Raw genomic sequence first — 20,452 nt, forward strand, 5'->3', positions numbered from 1 at the left:
TTAACTCTGCCCATGCCGGGCCTGGCGCCGCTGCTCCTGGCTTGTCAGTGAGAGGCGACCGGGGAGTTGGCCAGGGTGCCCGGTGCCACGCAGGCAAACCCCAGACCCTGTTCAACACCCCGTAACACTGGAGAGCAACGGGCCCAGGAACACCCCGATTCCAGCGCCACAGACCCCACGGCTGCCCCACCTCCGCCAGCCTGACCTGTGGGCACCTGCCATCACCCGGGCCTGACGGGGAGCAAGCTGGGCCCAGGGCAGACCCGTCCTGCCCGGAAGGCCCAGGCAAGGGGCGGACTCACACGGTGCCCTGGCCAGAGCGTGGGAGGTGCAGTGCGGGGGGGGGGGGGCACTCAGGGGCCCGGCTGCCGGGCAATGAATTGCAGGTTGATGGGCTTGTTGGGCACCAGGACAATGCGAGAGACAGATGTCACCTCCGTGCCCTGGGGGTCTGGCCGCAGCTCGAACGTCCGGGCGATCTGCAAGGAGATGGAGACGGCTCATCTCTCCAGTGCCCCGGAGCACCGAGTCCCAGTCCCCTTCTGCCCCCCCGGGTGTATTCGCCCTTGGTGGTTGTGCACACGGGCCCTGTGGGGGAGGGGCTCGTGCCGTGACTGGGCCAGGGGGCTCCTGCAGGGTGGGGGGACACTGAGCTCCCCCTCTTGGGGCATAGAGTCATGTAGCATCCCTGAGACCTGGGGGCAGCACATCTCTCCGATGGGGGGGTGTCTGCAGCTCCGGCCCTCGGAGCTCCCTGTCCCGCGGGCCGTGGCCAATTCCCCCTGTCCAACCGCTGGCCCCGCGGGGGTCCCCACTCACCCTGGCCAGAGCCAGGTGCATCTCCAGCTCGGCAATGCGCCGGCCCAGGCAGCCGCGGACCCCGTAGCCAAAGGGGATGGAGCTGAAGGGGTGGTGGGCCGAGCCGTGGCCCCGGAGCCAGCGCTGGGGCAGGAAGCGCTCGGGCTCCGGGAAGCTGCTCTGGTCGTGCGCCATCGCGTAGTGAGCCAGGACGAAGAGAGTCTGATGGAGCCGAACACAAAGGAGGTGAGACCTGTGGCCCTGGCAACATGCCGCTCCCTTTGGCGGCCACAGGCAAGTGAGGGACCAGAGCCCTGGGGGCGCTGGCTAGATCTGGGCCTGGAGGGTGCTTAGTTACCAGCACCCCTTGTTCGGGACCTCTAGGCCCCGGGCTCCGCCCCACAGCCCTGCCACTGCTCCTCACTCCCAACCCACAGCCCCCTGGTAGCCCTGCTCTGGGCTCCCCACTCCCAGCTCTGCTGGCCCCTCATTCCTGAGCTGCAGCCCCTGCTAGCCTAGCCCTGGGCTCTCCCTCCCCAGCTCTGCCAGCGCCCCTCATTCTCAACCCACAGCCTCCTGGTAGCCCTGCTCTGGGCTCCCCCCCCCAGCTCTGCTGGCCCCTCACTCCCGACCCGCAGCCCCTGCTAGCCCAGCCCTGGGCTCCCCCTCCCCAGCTCTGCCAGCGCCCCTCATTCCCAACCCGCAGCCCCCTGGTAGCCCAGCTCTGGGCTCCCCTCCCCCCTCAGCTCTGCCGGTGCCCCTTACTCCCAACCTGCAGCCCCTGCTAGCCCAGCCTTGGGCTCCACCACCCCCTACTTTAGGCTGGTTCCCTTCCAAGCAGAGCTGATTTGCTGTGCCCAAGGGGTAGTTGGTTTTGTGCTGCCTTCACATGGTACATCTAGCTCCTCCAGCTCCTCCTCTGGGCCCCGCAGCGACAGCCTGAGCCCCGGGGGCCGGGGAGCAGAGCAGAGACACCCACTCACGTTCTTCGGGAAGTGATAGCCTCCAATGACCACGTCGTTCTCCACAATGACCCTGGCATTGGTGGGGACCACGGGGTACAGCCTGCCGGGCAGGGAGAAGAGACAGGGCTATGGCGTGGGATGGGGCACATGGCACCCCCCCACGCAGAGCCATTATCCCCATTGCACAGATGAAAACTGAGGCACAGAGTCCGAGGGACACAGGGCATCTGTGAGAGCTGAGTTGGAGCCAGTGCCCTGGCTGCTGGCCCATCCTTCTGTGCTGGCGAATGCCCTGATGGGATGTTTGGGCCAGTTCCGGGCTCTGAGTCATACCAGCGCAGGGCCATCTCCCTGGGACGTGGGTGCTAAGTGCGGTTAGTGAGGTGCCCCCATGTCACCCTCCCTTCATGCATACTGCCCCACCCCACCCAGAGATGTCAACATGTGCGGGCTGGGGGTTCTGCCAAGGGGGGACCCTCTCGGGCCAGGCCCTGCAGAGAGCCGGGGACGTACCTGAGTGTTTCCTTGATAATGGCCCGAAGCAGCGGCATCTTGGCCAGATCCTTGGCGCTGGGGATTCGCTCCCTGGGCACGACACTGTTCACCTCCTGGTACAGGGAGATCTGGATCTCTGGGGCCCTGGCCAGGTGGTAGAGGGCCCAGGACAAGGTGTTGGATGTCTGGGAGGGGCGAGAGCAGAGCCGGGGTGAGGTAGCAGGGAGGAGAAGCAGGAGCGAGCTGTGACGTACAGGGCGGCCCTGCACGGCTTCCCAGGAGTGCCCCACGCTGCCTGATCCAGCCCCCTGTCCTGCTCCTCTCAGAGCCAGTAGCAGCAGGACTCCCCCCAAGCAAAGCCTTCGGTAGCTCTGAGCTCAGCGTAATCCGGCTCTGCATGGCAGGGACTGCGAGCCCAGAAACCCCCCAGCTGGTTATGCTACGTTAGTGCCAACTCTGCCAGGCGCTGCCCAGACCAGGACACAGATGAGGGCCCCGTCGCGCCGGGCGCCGCCCAGACCCCTACGGAGACGGGGGCCACGTCGTGCCAGCTGCTGCTCAGACCCCTACGGAGATGGGGGCCCTGTCGCGCCGGGCGCCACCCAGACCCCTATGGAGATGGGGACCCCGTCGCGCCGGGCGCCACCCAGACCCCTACGGAGACGGGGGCCACATCGTGCCAGCTGCTGCTCAGACCCATACGGAGATGGGGGCCACGTCGCGCCGGGCGCCACCCAGACCCCTATGGAGATGGGGGCCCTGTCGCACCGGGCACCGCCTAGACCCCTACGGAGACAGGGGCCACGTCGTGCCAGCTGCTGCTCAGACCCCTACGGAGATGGGGGCCCCATCGCGCCGGGCGCCACCCAGACCCCTACGGAGACGGGGGCCACGTCGTGCCAGCTGCTGCTCAGACCCCTACGGAGATGGGGGCCCCGTCGCGCCGGGCGCCACCCAGACCCCTACGGAGACGGGGGCCCCGTTGTGCCAGCTGCTGCTCAGACCCCTACGGAGATGGGGGCCCCGTCGCGCCGGGCGCCACTCAGAAACAGCTCCTGCCCTAAAGAGCTCACCATCTAAATAGACCAGAAAAAGGCAGAGGGGGAAACTGAGGCCCAGAGGGGCTGTGACTCACCCAGCAAGGCCGTAGCAAGCTAGGAATGGAACCAAGGCCAGTCTGCTGCTCTACCCACTAGCTCTATGGCCACAGAGTCCACAGTTACCCAGTGTGCTCCCTTTGGACCCACCACATCTGCCCTTGGGGGGCCTGCCCTGTCCATCCCCTCAGATCCCCCCATTCAAACAGCCCCTGGGCCTGACGGATCCAGGTGTCACGGCCGTGCCGTCCTACCGTGTCCACGCCGGCCATTAGCAGCTCCGCCACACTGCCGTACACCTCCTCTGGCGTCAGCCTGCCGCTGGCCAGCAGGTAACTCAGGTAGCCTGACACCTGCTCGCCTCGCTCCAGATGCCCCTCCAGCTCCTCCATCTTCCTGTCAATCAGCTTCTTGCCTGCAGGGCCAGAGAGTCGAGATGGGTCAGACCTGGCCCTGGCGGGGGGGTGCTGGACCATCACATGGGGAAGGGGATCACTGTGGGTCCAGATAAGCTGGATCCTGTGCAGAGATGGAGGTGAGGGAAGGGGCCCTGGGACCGTCAAGGGCTGCTCACAAAGTGACGAGGTCACAAGCCCAGGTGATGCCCAGCTACGAGCTCACTGCCCGGGCTCTCCCCGGACCCTTCACAGTCTCTGGCTGGATCTCACAGCGACCCACAACTCGGGAGGGCCCACCGCTCCCCCAAAGGAACAGGGCTCCCCAGAGAGCCCCTCCTGCGTGTGCCAAGAGACGTGGACTCGCGGGCAGAGCATCTCTCTGCCAGGTGATCCACCGTCAAGAGTGGGTCAGGGGAACTGCCAGCCAGGCCAGGGCTATAGCACCAGAGACCGGGGCATGGGGGGATCATGGAGTCCCTCCCCCAAAGGGATGGGCCAGGAATCCATTGCAGGGGCTGGCCGGGCGATTTCACTCTCCCCCCAGCTCCGTGCTGCCACCTCTGCCAGTGGGTACTTGAGGGGCTCCCTGAATGCAGTGGAGCCAGGCGGGGACGGCACCAAGCCCAGGGCAGGATTGCAGTAACTCGATGGAAAAGAGGAGACTAAGGGGGAACATGGCAGAGGTCTCTAAAATCATGAGTGATGTGGAGAAAGTAAATAAGGAAAAGTTATTTACTTGTTCCCATAATATAAGAACTAGGGGCCACCAGATGAAATTAATGGGCAGCAGGTTTAAAACAAATAAAAGGAAGTTCTTCTTCACACAGCACACAGTCAACTTGTGGAACTCCTTACCTGAGGAGGTTGTGAAGGCTGGACTATAACAGGGTTTACAAGAGAACTGGATAAATTCATGGAGCTTAAGCCCATTAATGGCTATTAGCCAGGATGGGTAAGGAATGGTGTCCCTAGACTCTGTGTGTCAGAGCGTGGAGATGGACGGCAGGAGAGAGATCACTTGATCATTGCCTGTTCTGTTCATTCCCTCTGGGGCACCTGGCATTGGCCACTGTCAGCAGACAGATACTGGGCTGGATGGACCTTGGTCTGACCCAGTCTGGCCGCTCTTATGATGAGATCGAGTGGATCCTTGTTGCCCCCCAGGACTGACAGTGACGGGGCAGGGGCCCTGGCCCGTGCACCCCAGAACAGATTGGTCTCCCTGTGCGAATTGTTCTGCTGCACCTCTGAGCTGCAGCCGGCACCCCTGCACCCCTTGGTCCCAGGGAGAGGGGTGAGCAGAGACCCCGACCCAGGCCTGCGATTTACACCCAGAACCGGTTCTGTTTCCATTTCTAATCTGCACTCAGCGTAGCCTTTGCTAATCAGCGTCCAGTTGTTCCACTATAAATATGCTTCGCTGCCTCTGTGGGTACAAGGACTCAATCCTGGCTGGTGCCCACCCAGCTGTGTGGACCCTGTCCCTGCACACAGCTTGCCCCAGTGCCAGGGGCAGACTCGGGGGGGGTCTGTCACTAGCCTGCGCACAGAGGCCGGGGGCTGGGAGATCTGGCAGCCAGGACCTGGTTTCAGGGAGCTGAGTGGCAGGGGGTGGGGATGTGGCTCCCAGTCCTGGGTACCATCCCAGCGATGCCAGGGTGGTGCCTGGCCCGGCTCGCGTGTCTGACCCCGGCTCCCCGCCCTGGGCACAGACCGAAGGCAAAGATGGTGTCCCAGTTCTCCAGGTAGCGCCTCCAGAAGGGCAGCAGCTTCCGGCTCCACTGCGGCATGACGGTGGCGTAGACAGAATTCTTCAGCATGAGGCCGATGGCGTCGATGAAGCGCCGCGTCTCTGCAGGGATCTCCCGCTCCAGGCACCCGGTGCGGGTCTCAAAGAGGATGTAGGAGATGCCTGGCGGGATAGAGAGGAGAGCGGCTGCTGCGGGCCCCGGACAGGGAGAGGGGCACAGGCCCGGGGGGCCCTGGGGAAGGGGGCTCCAGGGAAGCAGCATGTCTGTCTGGATGCACTAGGGGGCAGTGTGCAATGGCCCACGGGGACCCGAGCCCCCCCCCTCCCCCCGAGCCGCTCCCTCCCCACCTACCTTCCAGGGCGAATCTGTACAGCAGGTTGGCCACGTCCTCCACCAGGACCCCCGAGGGGCTCCCCACCCTCTCCGCCTGCAGCCGGGCCATCAGGTCCGACACCACCTCGTTGATGGCCCCCGCGTACAGCATGGCCTCCGACGGCTTCAGCATGCGCTGGTTGAGGACCTGGCGCAGGCGATACCAGCGTTCCCCTTCCCTGGAGGAAAGGCAGGAGATGGCTCAGCGCCCGCCCACACCGAGGGGCAGCTGGGAGCAGGACACCGAGCCGCGCCCCGGGACATGCTGGGCTGGCAGGGAAGAGCCAAGAGATGAAGGGAAGGCCAGGAACTCCCCTGTGACACTGGGGGTCGCTTTCCTTCCCAAGGCAGAGCCTCCCCCCAATTCCAGCTGCGTGGCCCCTGCTCCTCATCCAGCTGCCTCAAGCAGCAGCCAAATGTGACACCGGGCCCACCTAGCCTCACCTGGAGAGACCCTGCCACGTGCCCCACAGTGCCAGGAGAGGCGCTAAACCCCCTGCTCCAGGGCATGACCCAACCACAGACTCTTGGGAACGGAGGGAAACATCCTGCGGATCGGTTATTCCAGAAGGGCCCCCCCTGGGGGGGGGTGTCCTGGGCAAACCCCAGTGCCTCTGTCCCTCCACTTCCCTGCTGCCGTAACACCGGTCTGACCCCATCTGGGGTCCTGACCCTCCCCAGCCACAGCCCCTGGGCCCAACAGCAGCTCAAGGCCACAGAGCCGCGGTCACTAGCGGGACCCAGCCACCATTACCGGACATGATCTGTGATGAGAATTTCAACAGAAACTCCCATGTTGCCCCAGCACCAAAACCTTTCAGCCCAACTCTCGACTTCGCCTCAATTTCCTGCTCGCCAACCAACAATTTAGAAGCAAAATGTTTTTTGGAAACCTGCCTTTCCGCTGGAAGGGAAAGCGTTCTGTCACTCTGCAAGGCCGAGGTGTGGGAGAATGGGCCGCGTACCCCCCCAAATTAACACGCTGGCTCCAAGCATTTCATTCCAAAAGAAAATGGAGGAAAATCTGGGCCGACACAGTAAAACGCTCCCATCGTGTGGGTTTTTTGCAGTGGATCTGGATTCTCTAATCACAATCATTACCTGCCTTTTGATGGAGAGGCCTTGTAGCCAGCCCAGCGGGAGTTCCCCAGAAGGGAAATGACACACATGGGGAAAAGCAGGTCAGCCTCGACCCGTTAATCCTGCCCGTCCCTTGCACACTGGGCCTTGATTCTCTGTACGGCTTTGGCAGGCTGTGGTGAGCGTCGCGATGGAGCAAAGGCAGGTGTGCAAATATAGTGCTGCCTGGGTGCCAGCACTGCCAGTTGGTCACCCGATTAATGGCACTGCTCTTGCTACCCCATAAGGGAATTGCTCGGCTTCCTGGTGCCGCGTTTCTCAGTCTGTCTGATACCAGGTTTGCTGCCCTCCTCAACTGCGCCAGAGAGATCTCAGGGCCTGGCATCAGCCCTCAGGCCGGCCTAGAGGATCCGAAGGGACCATTAGCTCAATTAGTCTCACCCCCTGCCTACTGCAGGCAATTATATCGTACACAGTGTGACGAACTGGGAAAGTTCTTAATGTTTTCTCTGAATACTGTGTTGGTGCCTCAGTGTCCCCATGGCAGTTCTTAAGTATCTGGCAGAGCAAAGGGCCAGTGCACCTAAATGCCTGACACTCTGTCTCCTAGCAACTGATGGCCTGGGCCCCTCCTCTGCAAAGGTGCCAGCTGAAGGTGTTGGAGACAAAGGGATCAGGTGACCTCCTGGCCCGGGAAAGGGGCTGAGGAGAGAGGAGGGGCTGGAAGGGGTTGTTAGTCTGGAGCTGGCTGGGGTCAAGAGTGGAGGGCAGACCTGGGGGTCTGGCTCACTGCCCCCCAGAATGGACCCAGCCGAGGGATCCGGTTCGCTGTATCTACAAGCTCTGTTTTAGACCCTGTTCCTGTCATCGAATAAACCTCTGTTTTACTGGCTGGCTGAGAGTCATGTCTGACTGCAAAGTGGGGGTGCAGGACCCGGTGGCTTCCCCAGGACCCCGCTGGGGCGACTCGCTGTGGGAAGCGCACGGAGGGGCAGAGGATGCTGAATGCTCCAAGGAGAGACCCAGGAGGTGAAGCTGTGAGAGCTTCTTGCCCTGAACAAGTCTGCTCCAAGGGAGAGGAGGCTCCCCAAAGTCCTGCCTGGCTTGGTGGGGAGCAGTTCCAGAGCATCGCCCGGGGACTCCGTGACACACAGCTGCTCAGGACTCCGGCCCTGTATTGATCTGGGAGCCCACCCGATGTTTGCACTGCAGCAGCGCTCAGGGATGCCGCCAGGACAGCTAAAGCCTTGTTCATTGGACTCACTCGGTTAACGGGCCGTAGGGCAGCTGCCTGGTATCCCGATGCTCCTTCCACAGGGCCATGTCGCTCCTCATGGGGTATTTCCCCTCCTGCCTCAGCAGCTGCTCCAGGAGCTCCGGGCTCCCAATGTTCACGTTCTTGTACTTCCCAAAGGTGGATTTCCACATGGGGCCGTAATCCTTCCGGAACATCACCTGCAATTCACGACAGCAGGTTGGCCCCGACCGGCCCGCCAGCCCCCCCGGAGCACATAGTCTGCACTGCTGGGCTGCCCTTTCCAATCCAGCCCCAGGGCGGGAGTAACCAGACACCACAGTGATGGTCGGGGAGAAGAGGCTTTACCTTGCCATGCTCCAGCACGCCAGCCAGAAAACTCCCTGCAGCCCATGGTAAAATTCAATGTCCCTGGGCACCGGGCTACTCCCATTCCTGAGAGGCTGCATTTTGTTCTGGGAGTGGAGCAGCATAACTGAACATTACCACCGAGAACCTCTGATTCCAGAAAGTCCTACCCAGAGTCTGCCTTTTGCTGGTAACAACGCCTAGGAGCTCTCTGAGACGGAGGTGACAGGAGAAGGCAGCGGGCATGAGTCACCTGGCAGCACATCCAAGTGGGCCACCCAAGAGATTTAAAGGAGCTCTAGGACAAGGGGCCAAAACCCCATAGTCTCTCCCTAACAACAGCCCTGGTCCCGGAGCCCTGGAAAGCTACAAACGCCGTCGCTACCGTGTAAAAAGGCTCTCGGGGCTACTGGGGGATTCCAGTTTATATCCGGCATGTTGGCTGAAAGGGGAATTAAAAACAACTCAACAAATCACCGAAAGATCCTGCTTGGAGCGGCTCGGCCCGGCCCGGATCTGCAAAGCCAAACCGCGCCTTGCTGATCTCTTACAGTTTTGGCCATGACGAATAAGGAACAGAAAAAGGAGATCAGGTGACACAATGTATCTAGATCCCAAAAGGCCTTTGACAAGGTCTCATACAAGTAGCTACAAGAGAAGCAAAAATGTCCTGGAGCGAGTGGCAAAGTATTGTCGTGGCACAAAACCAGGCCAGGAGTCAGAGAGCAAAGAACAGCATGAAATGGTCCATTCCCGTCCCAGCCCCAGGGTCCCGGAGGGACCCATCAGGCTCTATCCAAGCCCCGTGCTAATATATTTATTAACAAACTGCACTGGGAGGTGGGGAGGGAGGGAGCACAATTTGCAGATGACATTTAGGTATTTAGGTGAGTCAGGGACAGAGAGAGCAGATTAAATTGGGTGAACAGGAAAGACGCCAGCAGCTGAAACGAATGCAAAGCCCTGCACCTGCAGGGGAAATGCACACTACTCACACGCCACGCGGGGCCGAAATGGACTGTATCGACTCATGAAAGGGACCCGGGCAGCACTGCAGACTGTGCCCTGGAGACCTCTGCTCACTGCACAACTGCGGTTAAAAAAGCAACCAAGCCGTTCAGCTGCATAAGGAATGGGAGGGGAATAATTACGGAGAATTCTCTTGCACCGTTGTTTAAGCCAGTGGGGCAGCCGCACCCAGACACCACGTGCATCACATCGCAGAGAAAACCACCCCAGAGAACAGAGAGAAAGAGCCAAAGCCATTAGTGGAAGAAGAGATTTCCACACGGAGAGTGACTTGACCAGTTAGGAGAGTTCACCTGGAGGGGAAGCAAGCAGAGATGGGGACAGAGGTGTATGAAATAATGAAGGGCAGAGAGGCGGCAGATCAGGTGCTGCTGCAGACACTCCTTCCAAACGGAAGGACGAGGAACATTCGCCACCTCCGAGCAGTCAGGAAAGCTCTCGCCACACCAGGTGGATCAGGGCTGCACACTCACTGCCGCTAGCCACCACAGAGGTGGAGAGCCTTGCAGGACTTCTGAACCAATCCGGGCAATAAGCACGTTCCCAATGATGCCTGGCGGGATTCGACAGAGATCCTCCTGCATCGAGCCCTGAGCCAACCTCTGACTGAGGCCAGTTATTCCAGACTTGTCACTAGGGGGTTCTGGCACCTCACTCTGAACACTGTCGGAGATGGGGCCCATAACTAGGTGGATCTGGGGTCTGAGCCAATGTTCACACTACAGGTCATTGTGGTTGGACTGAAGCAGGGAAAGATGGGTTCAGTGGGAGTCAGGTTCCTAAATACCTTTGAGGATCTGGGCCACAGTCCCTGATGCTCTCTCTATCTAGGGCCCCGATCCTATGCATGTGGCCCCCTGAGCCCACTACAGGATCAAGGCTACGCTGAGTAAAAGCATGAAAATGCCCTTTATCTTTGCTTTGCAGTGTTGGGTATTTCCCCTCTCGGCTGGTTAGTTTGCAGGAGAATGAAGTGACCGGCAGGCTGTGACCTAGACCCCACTGGCACAGATAAGGGCAGTTATGGCACCACCGTCTGTTATTGCTGCTTCCTCAGAACAAAGCAAAGTTGCAACATATTCCAAAAACCAGCCTCTCTCTTCAGGGCTCGTGTGCAGAACGTTTCCTCCCCTCTGGCTATACTAGCCCTGGTTCCTTTTTCTAGGGAGAAGCCAGGATGGGCACCTTGCAAATGCACAGAACAATAATCCTGGAGCTATGTCACAGGAGCAAAAGGAAGAAGGTCATCAGCCTAGATGCAGGCGTAGGTGTTTGCCACTCACTGTCAGTTACACTTCCCCACCTCGAGAGCGTTCAGATGGGCTTTCGCTTGCTGTCTTTAGTAACTACGTTCCCCTGTCCCAGGACTGGCAGCAAAAACGCCGAGGCCCCTGAGGCACATCTGCATTTCCAGCGGGGAGCCATCCTTACTCACAAGTGGGCTCTTGGAGTTCGTGCCTGAGGGATGACTCCCTGGCTGAGCAAAGACTTGCGGAACCAGATGCTTACTGAGTAGAGTCTGTTTAACCTGCAGAATCACCCTCTGCGCTAAGCCCTGGTCAAAGGAATTTCACCATTAAGCTCCAACTTGAAAAGCAACCTAGCAACGTCAGTGAATTCAGAGGAAAGGCTGGGAACCTGCTGGGAAGAGCGATTATTTCACTTTGACAATGAACGGGTAGAATAGCTGCTTGGCTGAACGCCGCACCGGAGGCGGACAACATAAAGCCTGACTCTGCTTGTTACAGTTTGCATGGTCTCATTATGTTGTGTGCTCTCAACAAAACAACTGGGATGGCCAGAAATGTCAAGGCCTCGGGCCAGATTCTTATAACTTAGTAACTAATTGCTCTCTAGTTACACCTCCATCTGTATCTCACATAGAAATGCACCCAGCCTCTTACAGGCTCCTGGCTTTGCCAGGGGATGTTGCGAAGGCCAAAACTATGACTGGGTTAACCCCCGCCCCTAAGAGTTACATAAGTTCATAGAGGAAAGGTCCACCACTGGCTATGGTGGCTGGGGAGGCAACCCCACGCTCTGGGTGCCCTTAAACCTCTGACTGGCAGATGCTTGGACTGGACGACAGAGGAAGGATCACTCAATCACCCTGTTCTGATCATTCCCTCTGGAGCATCTGGTATCAACCACTGTCAGAAGACAGGATAATGGGCTAGGCAGACCATTGGTCTGACCCACTATGGCCGTTGTTACCATCTTATTAAAAAAATACAACCAAGGAAATTCCCAGGCAAAAAACTTTGTTAAGCTGCAGTTAAAGTTTTGACCACATCCACCACTAATAAGTTTTGAAAGTGTTTGGAAAGAACATTCCCTTTTCAAGTTCTCTCTCTCTCTCTCTCTCACTCACTCACTCGGACCCCCTCCCTTTTGGAAAGCCTGGAAAGAGACCACCAAATCCTGCATCTTGGCAGGGGGTTAGACTAGGGCAGGGTTCTCAACCGGGGGTACACAGAGGTCTTCCAGGAAGTACATCAACTCATCTAGAGATCTGCTTGGTTTTACGACAGGCTACATAAAAAACACTAGCTGAGTCAGTACAAACTAACATTTCATACAATGGCCTGTTTATACTGCTCTGCATACTATACACTGAAATGTAAGGACAGTATTTATATTCCAATTGATTTATAATTCTACGAATAAAAATGAGCAAGGCGGCCATTTCTCAGGAACAGTGTGTGCTGTGATATAAAATCAGACATAAAAATACCAAAGGAAGCAGGTAATTTTTAAGTGAGGTGAAATTGGGGATGCACAAGACAAATCAGCCCCCTGAAAGGAGGAAAATCATCTGGAAAACCGCTGGAGTAGCTGACCCTTGCCATTCCCTCTAACCCTATGGGTCTAGGACGCTACAAAATGCAAAGTGAGCATTTCACTTTTAAAAAAGCAGCACCCATGGGGACACCTGGAAATGCAAAATGAAGGTGGTCCCAGCCGCCTGGTCTCTACCCACAGAGTGGCCAGTTGCAATCCAGGAGACAATCAGCTCCTCAGATAACCAACAACTTCATCACACCAGTCCGGTTTTCAAGGGCATTGCCAGCTGCTAGCTTTCAGCGTTGCCTGGATCTGCCAAAGGAGTCTGACTGCTTCCTTTGTTGGATTTATGAGGAGGCCTTTTTGTTTCAAACAAACATCTGGATTCCCTGGCATCTCCCTACTGGTCCTGGCATCACATGCCCCCAGGGAAGCACAGGATTGTCACAGATTGTGTTTGTGGGCGAGTGTCCCTGGAGCTGCTCTCGTCCACATGCTCATAGGTTGCAATTACCCAGGCAGAGACGCGGGGCTGCCCGTCAGTGCTTTGGCATTCAGCAGAGCACGGGAGTTCATAACAGCACAGGCTCGGCCATTCCATTTTGAAGAGAAGTCAGTCAATAGCCATACATACTGTGCCACACTGCAGATAGGGAAACTGAGGCACAGAGCACGGCCATGACTGGCTAAAGAGACATAAGGCATTCCTCCTTCATCCCCTTCCCCCCAGTTCCTCTCTGTGAGAAATAGCCCCCTGCCCGGGTGTGCATTTAAGTGAGGGGGACTTTAGCAGCTGCTAAATATTAGACTCTTTCTCTCCAGCTGGTTATTTGATGATTGGACACAGAGCAGAACCCGAACCCGATTCCTCTTTGAACTGAGACCAGGAGATCCTGGACACACTTCATGGATCCCAAGGGCAGAAGGGATCATTGTGATCAGCTAGTCTGAGCCGCAGAACATCCCGGAATTAATTCCTGGTTGAATTACAGCAGATGTCTTAGAAACATCCAGTCCTGATTTTAAAATTGCCTGTGATGGAGACCCCACCACATCCCTGGGTACGTCTGGGCAGAGTTGGCATTGTTGCCCACATATCTACACCAGCGACACCATCACAGGACCTAACCAGATCAGCCACATCATCACCGGTTCATTCACCTGCATGTCCACCAATGTAATATATGCCATCATACGCCAGCAATGCCCCTCTGCTATGTACATCGGCCAAACTGGACAGTCGCTACGGAAAAGGATAAATGGACACAAATCAGATATTAGGAATGGCAATATACAAAAACCTTTAGGAGAACACTTCAACCTCCCTAGCCACACTATAGCAGATCTTAAGACGGCCATCCTGCAGCAAAAAAAACTTCAGGACCAGACTTCAAAGAGAAACTGCTGAGCTTCAGTTCATCTGCAAATTTGACACCATCAGCTCAGGATTGAACAAAGACTGTGAATGGCTTGCCAATTACAGAACCAGTTTCTCCTCCCTTGGTTTTCACACCTCAACTGCTAGAACAGGGCCTCATCTTCCCTGATTGAACTACCTCATCATCTCTAGCTTGCCTGCATACATATACCTGCCCCTGGAAATTTCCACTACATGCATCTGACGAAGTGGGTATTCACCACGAAAGCTCATGCTCCAAAACGTCTGTTAGTCTATAAGGTGCCACAGGATTCTTTGCTGCTTTTACAGACCCAGACTAACATGGCTCTCCCTCTGATGCTTTTCATGCTGTCAACCAGGGTGTCCTTGTCAGCCGCCTGGGACCGTTGGCTGGAGTCTCAGAGAACTGGCCGCCTTGGTTCTGCTCCCATCTATCAGAGGTCTCTTTTTGCAGCATGCAGCAGAGAGAGAGGCTGGTGCAGTGGATTGGGAGCTGCCCTTAGAGACGTGGGTTCTACTGCCCCCATGGAATGTCTGACCTCAGGCCAGGGCCTTAGGGACAGACTTTCAACAATTTTTAGGCACCCAAAGATGCAGCTGGGCATCTAATGGGGGTTACAAAGCACCAAACCGTCTCACTAGGTGCCTAAATATCTCTGAGAATCTGCCCTTTAGTCTGTGTGTGCCTCAGTGCCCCATCTGTACAATGGGCACACCAGCCCTGCTCTGCCTCACCGAGGGGCTGGGAGGAGAAATCGGTTAGCCCTTGTAAGATGCGTGGATGCTGTAGTCATGGGGCCACATAAGTACCACAGGGAGTGTGGGAACCTCTGCTAGCCTTTCCCTGGGGTTTGCCCCCTTCTTTTCACCTACACCCCCCTTTCCTGAATGTAACCTTGGCTCCAAGGGCTTGGCTGTATTTCTTCTGCGTCTCCTGTATGCTCTCCTCAACATCCCCCACCCCCAGCAGAGGGATTTCTGTTTCACAGGCTCATCTCATGGTTTCCCCATCTTTAATTTAATCATCAGCCTTTTCTATCGAGTCACCCTGCCTCAGTTTATAAACAAAATGCGACTCCCTGCCACAGAGGCACCAGCTGGCAGCGGCACCTCTCCGGCAGTCAGAGCTCTGCCAGGGAGCTGCCACTGTACAAAACTCAGCTGGGGGGTGTGGAGTTAGAGCGCCATGCGCCCCAGTGCTGGGACCGCGCCTCTTGTGGTGGAGGGGTGGGTTCGAGCGCCGTGTGCCCCAGCGCTGCGAGCTGCGCCCCTCATGGCGGTTGGGGGAGGGTTCGAGCGCCGCATGCCCCAGCGCTGGGACCGCGCCCCTTGTGGCGGAGGGGGGGTTTCGAGCGCTGCGTGCCCCAGCGCTGGGACCGCACCCCTTGTGGCGGGGGGGAGGGGGTTCAAGCGCTGCGTGCCCCAGTGCTGGGATCCGCGCCCCTCGTGGGGGGGGGTTCGAGCGCCGTGTGCCCCAGCAGCGCTGGGAGCCGCGCCCCTCGTGGCAATTGGGGGAGGCTTCGAGCGCCGCGTGCCCCAGCGCTGGGAGCCGTGCCCCTCGTGGCGCTCGTGCGCCGCGTGCCCCAGCGCTGGGAGCCGCGCCCCTCGTACACCGCGTGCCCCAGCGCTGGGAGCCGTGTCCCTCGTGGCGCTCGTGTGCCGTGTGCCCCAGCGCTGGGAGCCGCGCCCCTCGTGGCGCTCGTGCACCATGACCACACAAGGCACCTAAAGTGCTTTAGTGCTGCCAGGCTAGACAAGCCCTAACTCTTCTCCTGGCTCTTCTTTGCCCCTCTCCAATTTATCACCAGCCTTCCCGAACGGTGAGCACCAGAACCAGGTGCAGGATTCCAGCAGCGTCACACCAGTGCCAAACCCAGAGTTAAAATAACCTCCCTGCTCCTCCTCCTCGGGTTCCCCCGTTTATGCAGCCCTGGATCACATCAGCCCTTGTGGCCGCAGTGTCCCCCTGGGGGCTCATGTTCACCACAACCTCCAATCCAAATCTTTTTCCCGGGACAGACTCCCCCAGTCTGTCTGTCTGTCTGGCCTGGCCTGCGTGTTCCCAGACGTATGACCTTCCGCTTGGCTGTACTGTGTGTTTGCTTGTGCCCAGCGTACTAAGTCTAACCTCCTAGACCCTGCCTCTGACTCCCAGAGCACGTGCCCTGCCACCACCCGCAGCTACGGCCAAGCACTCACTGCTACTCGATTCTTACCCACTCCCATCACTGCAATATCTGGGCCTCTTCTAACCTACATCCCGAGAATGACTGTTGGAGTAAGTGAAGGCCCTGATAAAGGCCCACTATGAGGCCTGAGGCCTGAACTAAAATAATGGCCAAGACTTTGCTAACATAAAGCAAAGTGAAGCTGTGAGCCAGAGGCAGGCCCTGCTTGCAGAAGCTGGCAAGGAAAGGGCTGATGCTGCAGGAAGATAGGTACCTAAAAGGTACTGAAGACCAGAGATCAGAACATTCACATACTGGCACACTCCACACAGATAACAAGGAACAGGCCGACCCATCCCAAGGACGGGGGCAAAAGGGTAATATGATGGAGAGAGTTGTTTTGATCGAACCAACATGTACAAGGTGAGAGGCGGCACCTTACTACGTAGAGGGGTTGTACCTTGCTGCGTAGAGGGGTTGTACCTCATACGTCAGGAGTGATGTGTAACTTGTTTGTACCTGTGTATAAGAATGCATCCTTGGGGCGGTGTCTTTGTCCGGCCGAGGGGGCAGTGGAAAGTCCCACCACTGACTGAGCCGAGTCCATTGACCGTGGGTACATATTCGTAGTATGCTCGGTAGACTAACTAATCTGCGGAGAACTACTACTGTATCCAATACGGCAATAAACCTGGCCGACGTGCCTTCGTACCTTACTAGACTCTGTGGTCATTGGGGGTTCTCTTCGGGTTTGCTGTGTCAGCTATCTGCGCAGAGCTGGGGCAGCACAAGAGGGAACACACACACGCAGCCGAGTGATACCAATAAGGAGAGAGCAGAGCGCCACACTGACAACACCTCTGACAACACCTCTGACAACAACTGGCACCTGTGGATCATCTGCACGGAGGGACTGGTTTGGTCTCTAAACACTCGCTGCTCAGTGTGCACCTGTGGATCGTCTGTGCACACAGGAGGCGGGTTGGAGAAGGCACTGGGCACGGGGAGTGGGGCTGGAGAGGTTTGGGAGGGTCCTTAGTGCCTGCAGGAGTTAATCCAACAGTCTGGATCCAGCCCCTGAGGACCCCGTGTCTCCTGCCCAGACAAACCTCACCCTGAAGGCAGAACATGGTGTGGCACTGCCACCCATGGTCCCCGTCCGTTGCTAGAACCCCAATGCCAAGTGCCTAGCCCCACAGGGCATAATGCTCAGCCCTCTAACAGTGTGCACCCTGCTGCCCCCACTCCTAGTGCCCAGCGCCCCCCTGTGGGTGCCCACTCCCTGCACCCAGCCCCCCAGCTGGTGATCAGTGCCCAGTCCCCCGACTGCCAGGTGCCCAATTCTCAGCCCCTCAACTGCTCGGTGTCCAGCCCCCCCCAGCCAGTGCCCAGTGCCCAACCCCCAACTGCCCAGTGTCCAGCCCCCACAGGCAGTGCCCAGTGCCCAGACCCTCAAGTGCTCGGTACCCAGCCCCCGCCTGCCCAGTGCCCGGTGCCCAGCGCTCGGCCCCTGTCTGCCCGGTGCCCAGTGCTCGGCCTGCCCGGTGTCCAGCCCCCCCAGGCGGTGCCCAATGCCCAGCCCAAGTGCTTAGTGCCCAGCCCCCGCCTGCCCCCCGGCCCGGCCCGGCCCGGCCCGGCCCGCACCTGCAGCTGGTGCGTGTGCAGCAGGTAGCCGCGCACGAATCCCCAATAGAGGGAGCGGAGCAGCCCCGGTCCCGGCAGCTCCTCGGGGCCCTTCAGCTGCTGCTCGCCCGGCACCGCAGCGGCTGCTCCGGCCGCGCTGGCTCGACCCTGCCGGGCCGGCTCCGAGCGCGACGCCCCGGCCAGCGGCTGCAGCCAGCGGCGCAGGGCGAGACCCGCAGCGCTGCGCCCGCCACCCAGCCCCGCCATGGCCCCACTGTCTGCACCGCGGCGGCCCGGGGCGGAGCCGGCACCCGGGGCAGGACCCAGGCGCCAGTCCCACCCCGGAGGCGGGGGCAGGAGCGAATCTGGAGTAGGCTGGGTGCGGGGCAGGAGGGGATTTGGAGCAGGCGGGGGGGCGGGAGGAGGGGATCTGGAGCAGGCGGGGGGGCGGGGAGGCAGAAGGGGATCTGGAGCAGGCAGGGGGGGCGGGAGGAGGTGATCTGGAGCAGGCAGTGGGGGACAGGGGCAGGAGGGGAGCGGGTAGCGGGGGGGGGCGGGCAGGAGGGGATCTGGAGCAGGCGGGGGGGGGCGGGAGGAGGGGATCTGGAGCAGGCGGGGGGGCAGGAGGAGGGGATCTGGAGCAGGCAGGGGGGGCGGGAGGAGGTGATCTGGAGCAGGCTGTGGGGGACAGGGGCAGGAGGGGAGCGGGTAGGGGGGGTCGGGCAGGAGGGGATCTGGAGCAGGCGGGGGGGGGCGGGAGGAGGGGATCTGGAGCAGGCAGTGGGGGACGGGCAGGAGGGGAGCGGATAGCGGGGGGGGAGGGCGGCCAGGAGGGGATCTGGAGCAGGCGGGGGGGGGCAGGAGGAGGGGATCTGGAACAGGCAGTGGGGGACAGGGGCAGGAGGGGATCTGGAGCAGGCGGGGGGGCGGGAGGAGGGGATCTGGAGCAGGCAGCAGAAGGTGGATTGGGTGAATGGACTATAAGGTGGATAGAAAGCTGGCTAGATCATCCCGCTCAATGGCTAGTGACCAACAGCTCCATGTCCAGTTGGCAGCCGGTTTCAAGCAGGGTACCCCAAGGGTCGGTCCTGGGGCCGGTTTTGTTCAGTATCTTCATCAATGATCTGGAGGACAGCGTGGACTGCACCCTCAGCAAGTTTGCAGATGACACTAAACTGGGAGGAGTGGTAGATACGCTGGAGGGTAGGGATAGGATACAGAGGGACCTAGACAAATTGGAGGATTAGGCCAAAAGAAACCTGATGAGGTTCGACAAGTGCAGAGTCCTGCACTTAGGATGGAAGAATCCCATTCACTGCTACAGACTAGGGCCCGAGTGGCTGGGCAGCAGTTCTGCAGAAAAGGACCTAGGGGTTAAAGTGGACGAGAAGCTGGGTATGAGTCGGCAGTTGCCAAGCAGGCTAATGGCATATTGGGCAGTATTAGTAGGAGCGTTGCCAGCAGATTGAGGGAAGTGATTATTCCCCTCTATTCAGCATTGGTGAGATCACATCTGGAGTATTGCGTCCAGTTTGGGCCCCCCCCCCCACTACAGAAAGGATGTGGACAAATTGGAGAGAGTTCAGCGGAGAATAACAAAAATGATTAGGGGGCTGGAGCACATGACTTATGAGGAGAGGCTGAGGGAACTGGGCTTGTTCAGTCTGCAGAAGAGAAGAGTGAGGGGGGATTTGATAGCTGCTTTCAACTACCTGAAAGGGGGTTCCAAAGGGGATGGATCTCGACTGTTCTCAGTGCTGGCAGGTGACAGAACAAGGAGCAATGGTCTCCAGTTGCAGTGGGCGAAGTCTAGACTGGATATTAGGAAACACTATTTCACTAGGAGGGTGGTGAAGCACTGGAATGGGTTCCCTAGGGAGGTGGTGGATCTCCTTCCTTAGAGGTTTTTAAGGTCAGGCTTGACAAAGCCCTGTCTGGGATGATTTAGTTGGGGTTGGTCCTGCTTTGAGCAGGGGGTGGGACTAGATCCCTCTTGAGGTCCCTTCCAACCCTAATCTGATTCTAGGATTAGGAAAGGGATAGATAATAAGACAGAAAATATCATATTGTCTCTATATAACTCAATGGTACGTCCACATCTTGAATCCTGCATGCAGATGTGGTCACCCCATCTCAAAAAAATTATATTAGAATTGGAAAAGGTTCAGAAAAGGGCAACAAAAATTATTAGGGATGTGGAACAGCTTCCGTATGAGGAGAGATTAATAAAACTGGGACTTTTCAGCTTGGAAAAGAGACGACTAAGGGTGGGCGGGGATATGATAGAGGTCTATAAAATCATGACAGGTGTGGTGAAAGTAAATAAGGCAGTGTTATTTACTCCCTCTCATAACACTGGGGGGTCACCAAATGATCTGGGGGGTCACCAAATGAAATTAATAGGCAGCAGGATTGGAACAAAGACAAGAAAGTATTTTTTCAGACAACGCACAGTCAACCTGTGGAACTCCTTGCCAGAGGATGTTATGAAGGCCAAGACTAGAACAGGGTTCAACAAAGAACTAGGTCCATCAATGGCAATTAGCCAGGCTGGGCAGGGATGGTGTCTCCAGCCTCTGTTTACCAGAACTGGGAATGGACGACGGAGTGGATCACTTGATGATTCCCTGTTCTGTTCATTCCCTCTGGAGCACTTGGCATTGGCCGCTGTCGGCAGACAGGACACTGGGCTAGATGGACCTTTGGTCTGACCCAGTCTGGCCGTTCTTATGTTGTTCAGGAGGGGGGCAGGAGGAGGGGGTTGGTGGGAGTAGGGGCAGATGGAGGGAGTAAGTGGGGAGGAAGGGGTGAAACAGGAGGGGATTTGGAGGGGGCAGCAGGGTGGGGGTTGATAGGGGGCAGATGGAGGGAGTAGGTGGGGGAGGAAGGG

General features: G+C 58.2%; 1 protein-coding gene across 1 annotated transcript; it reads right to left on the reverse strand.

Annotated features, from left to right (window-relative positions):
* Window positions 1-353: 353 nt before the first annotated feature.
* Window positions 354-17,829, reverse strand: LOC115659375 (sterol 26-hydroxylase, mitochondrial). Its single transcript, XM_030579378.1, has 9 exons — window positions 17,584-17,829; window positions 8,221-8,411; window positions 5,856-6,055; window positions 5,468-5,665; window positions 3,610-3,770; window positions 2,277-2,443; window positions 1,782-1,863; window positions 820-1,020; window positions 354-479 (listed from the first exon to the last, which is right to left on the reverse strand). The coding sequence occupies exons 1-9, from the start codon at window positions 17,827-17,829 to the stop codon at window positions 354-356; spliced, it is 1,572 nt and encodes a 523-aa protein (XP_030435238.1).
* Window positions 17,830-20,452: the final 2,623 nt, after the last annotated feature.

Source organism: Gopherus evgoodei, chromosome 11 (genome assembly GCF_007399415.2).
Source record: "Gopherus evgoodei ecotype Sinaloan lineage chromosome 11, rGopEvg1_v1.p, whole genome shotgun sequence".
NCBI lineage: Eukaryota > Metazoa > Chordata > Testudines > Testudinidae > Gopherus > Gopherus evgoodei.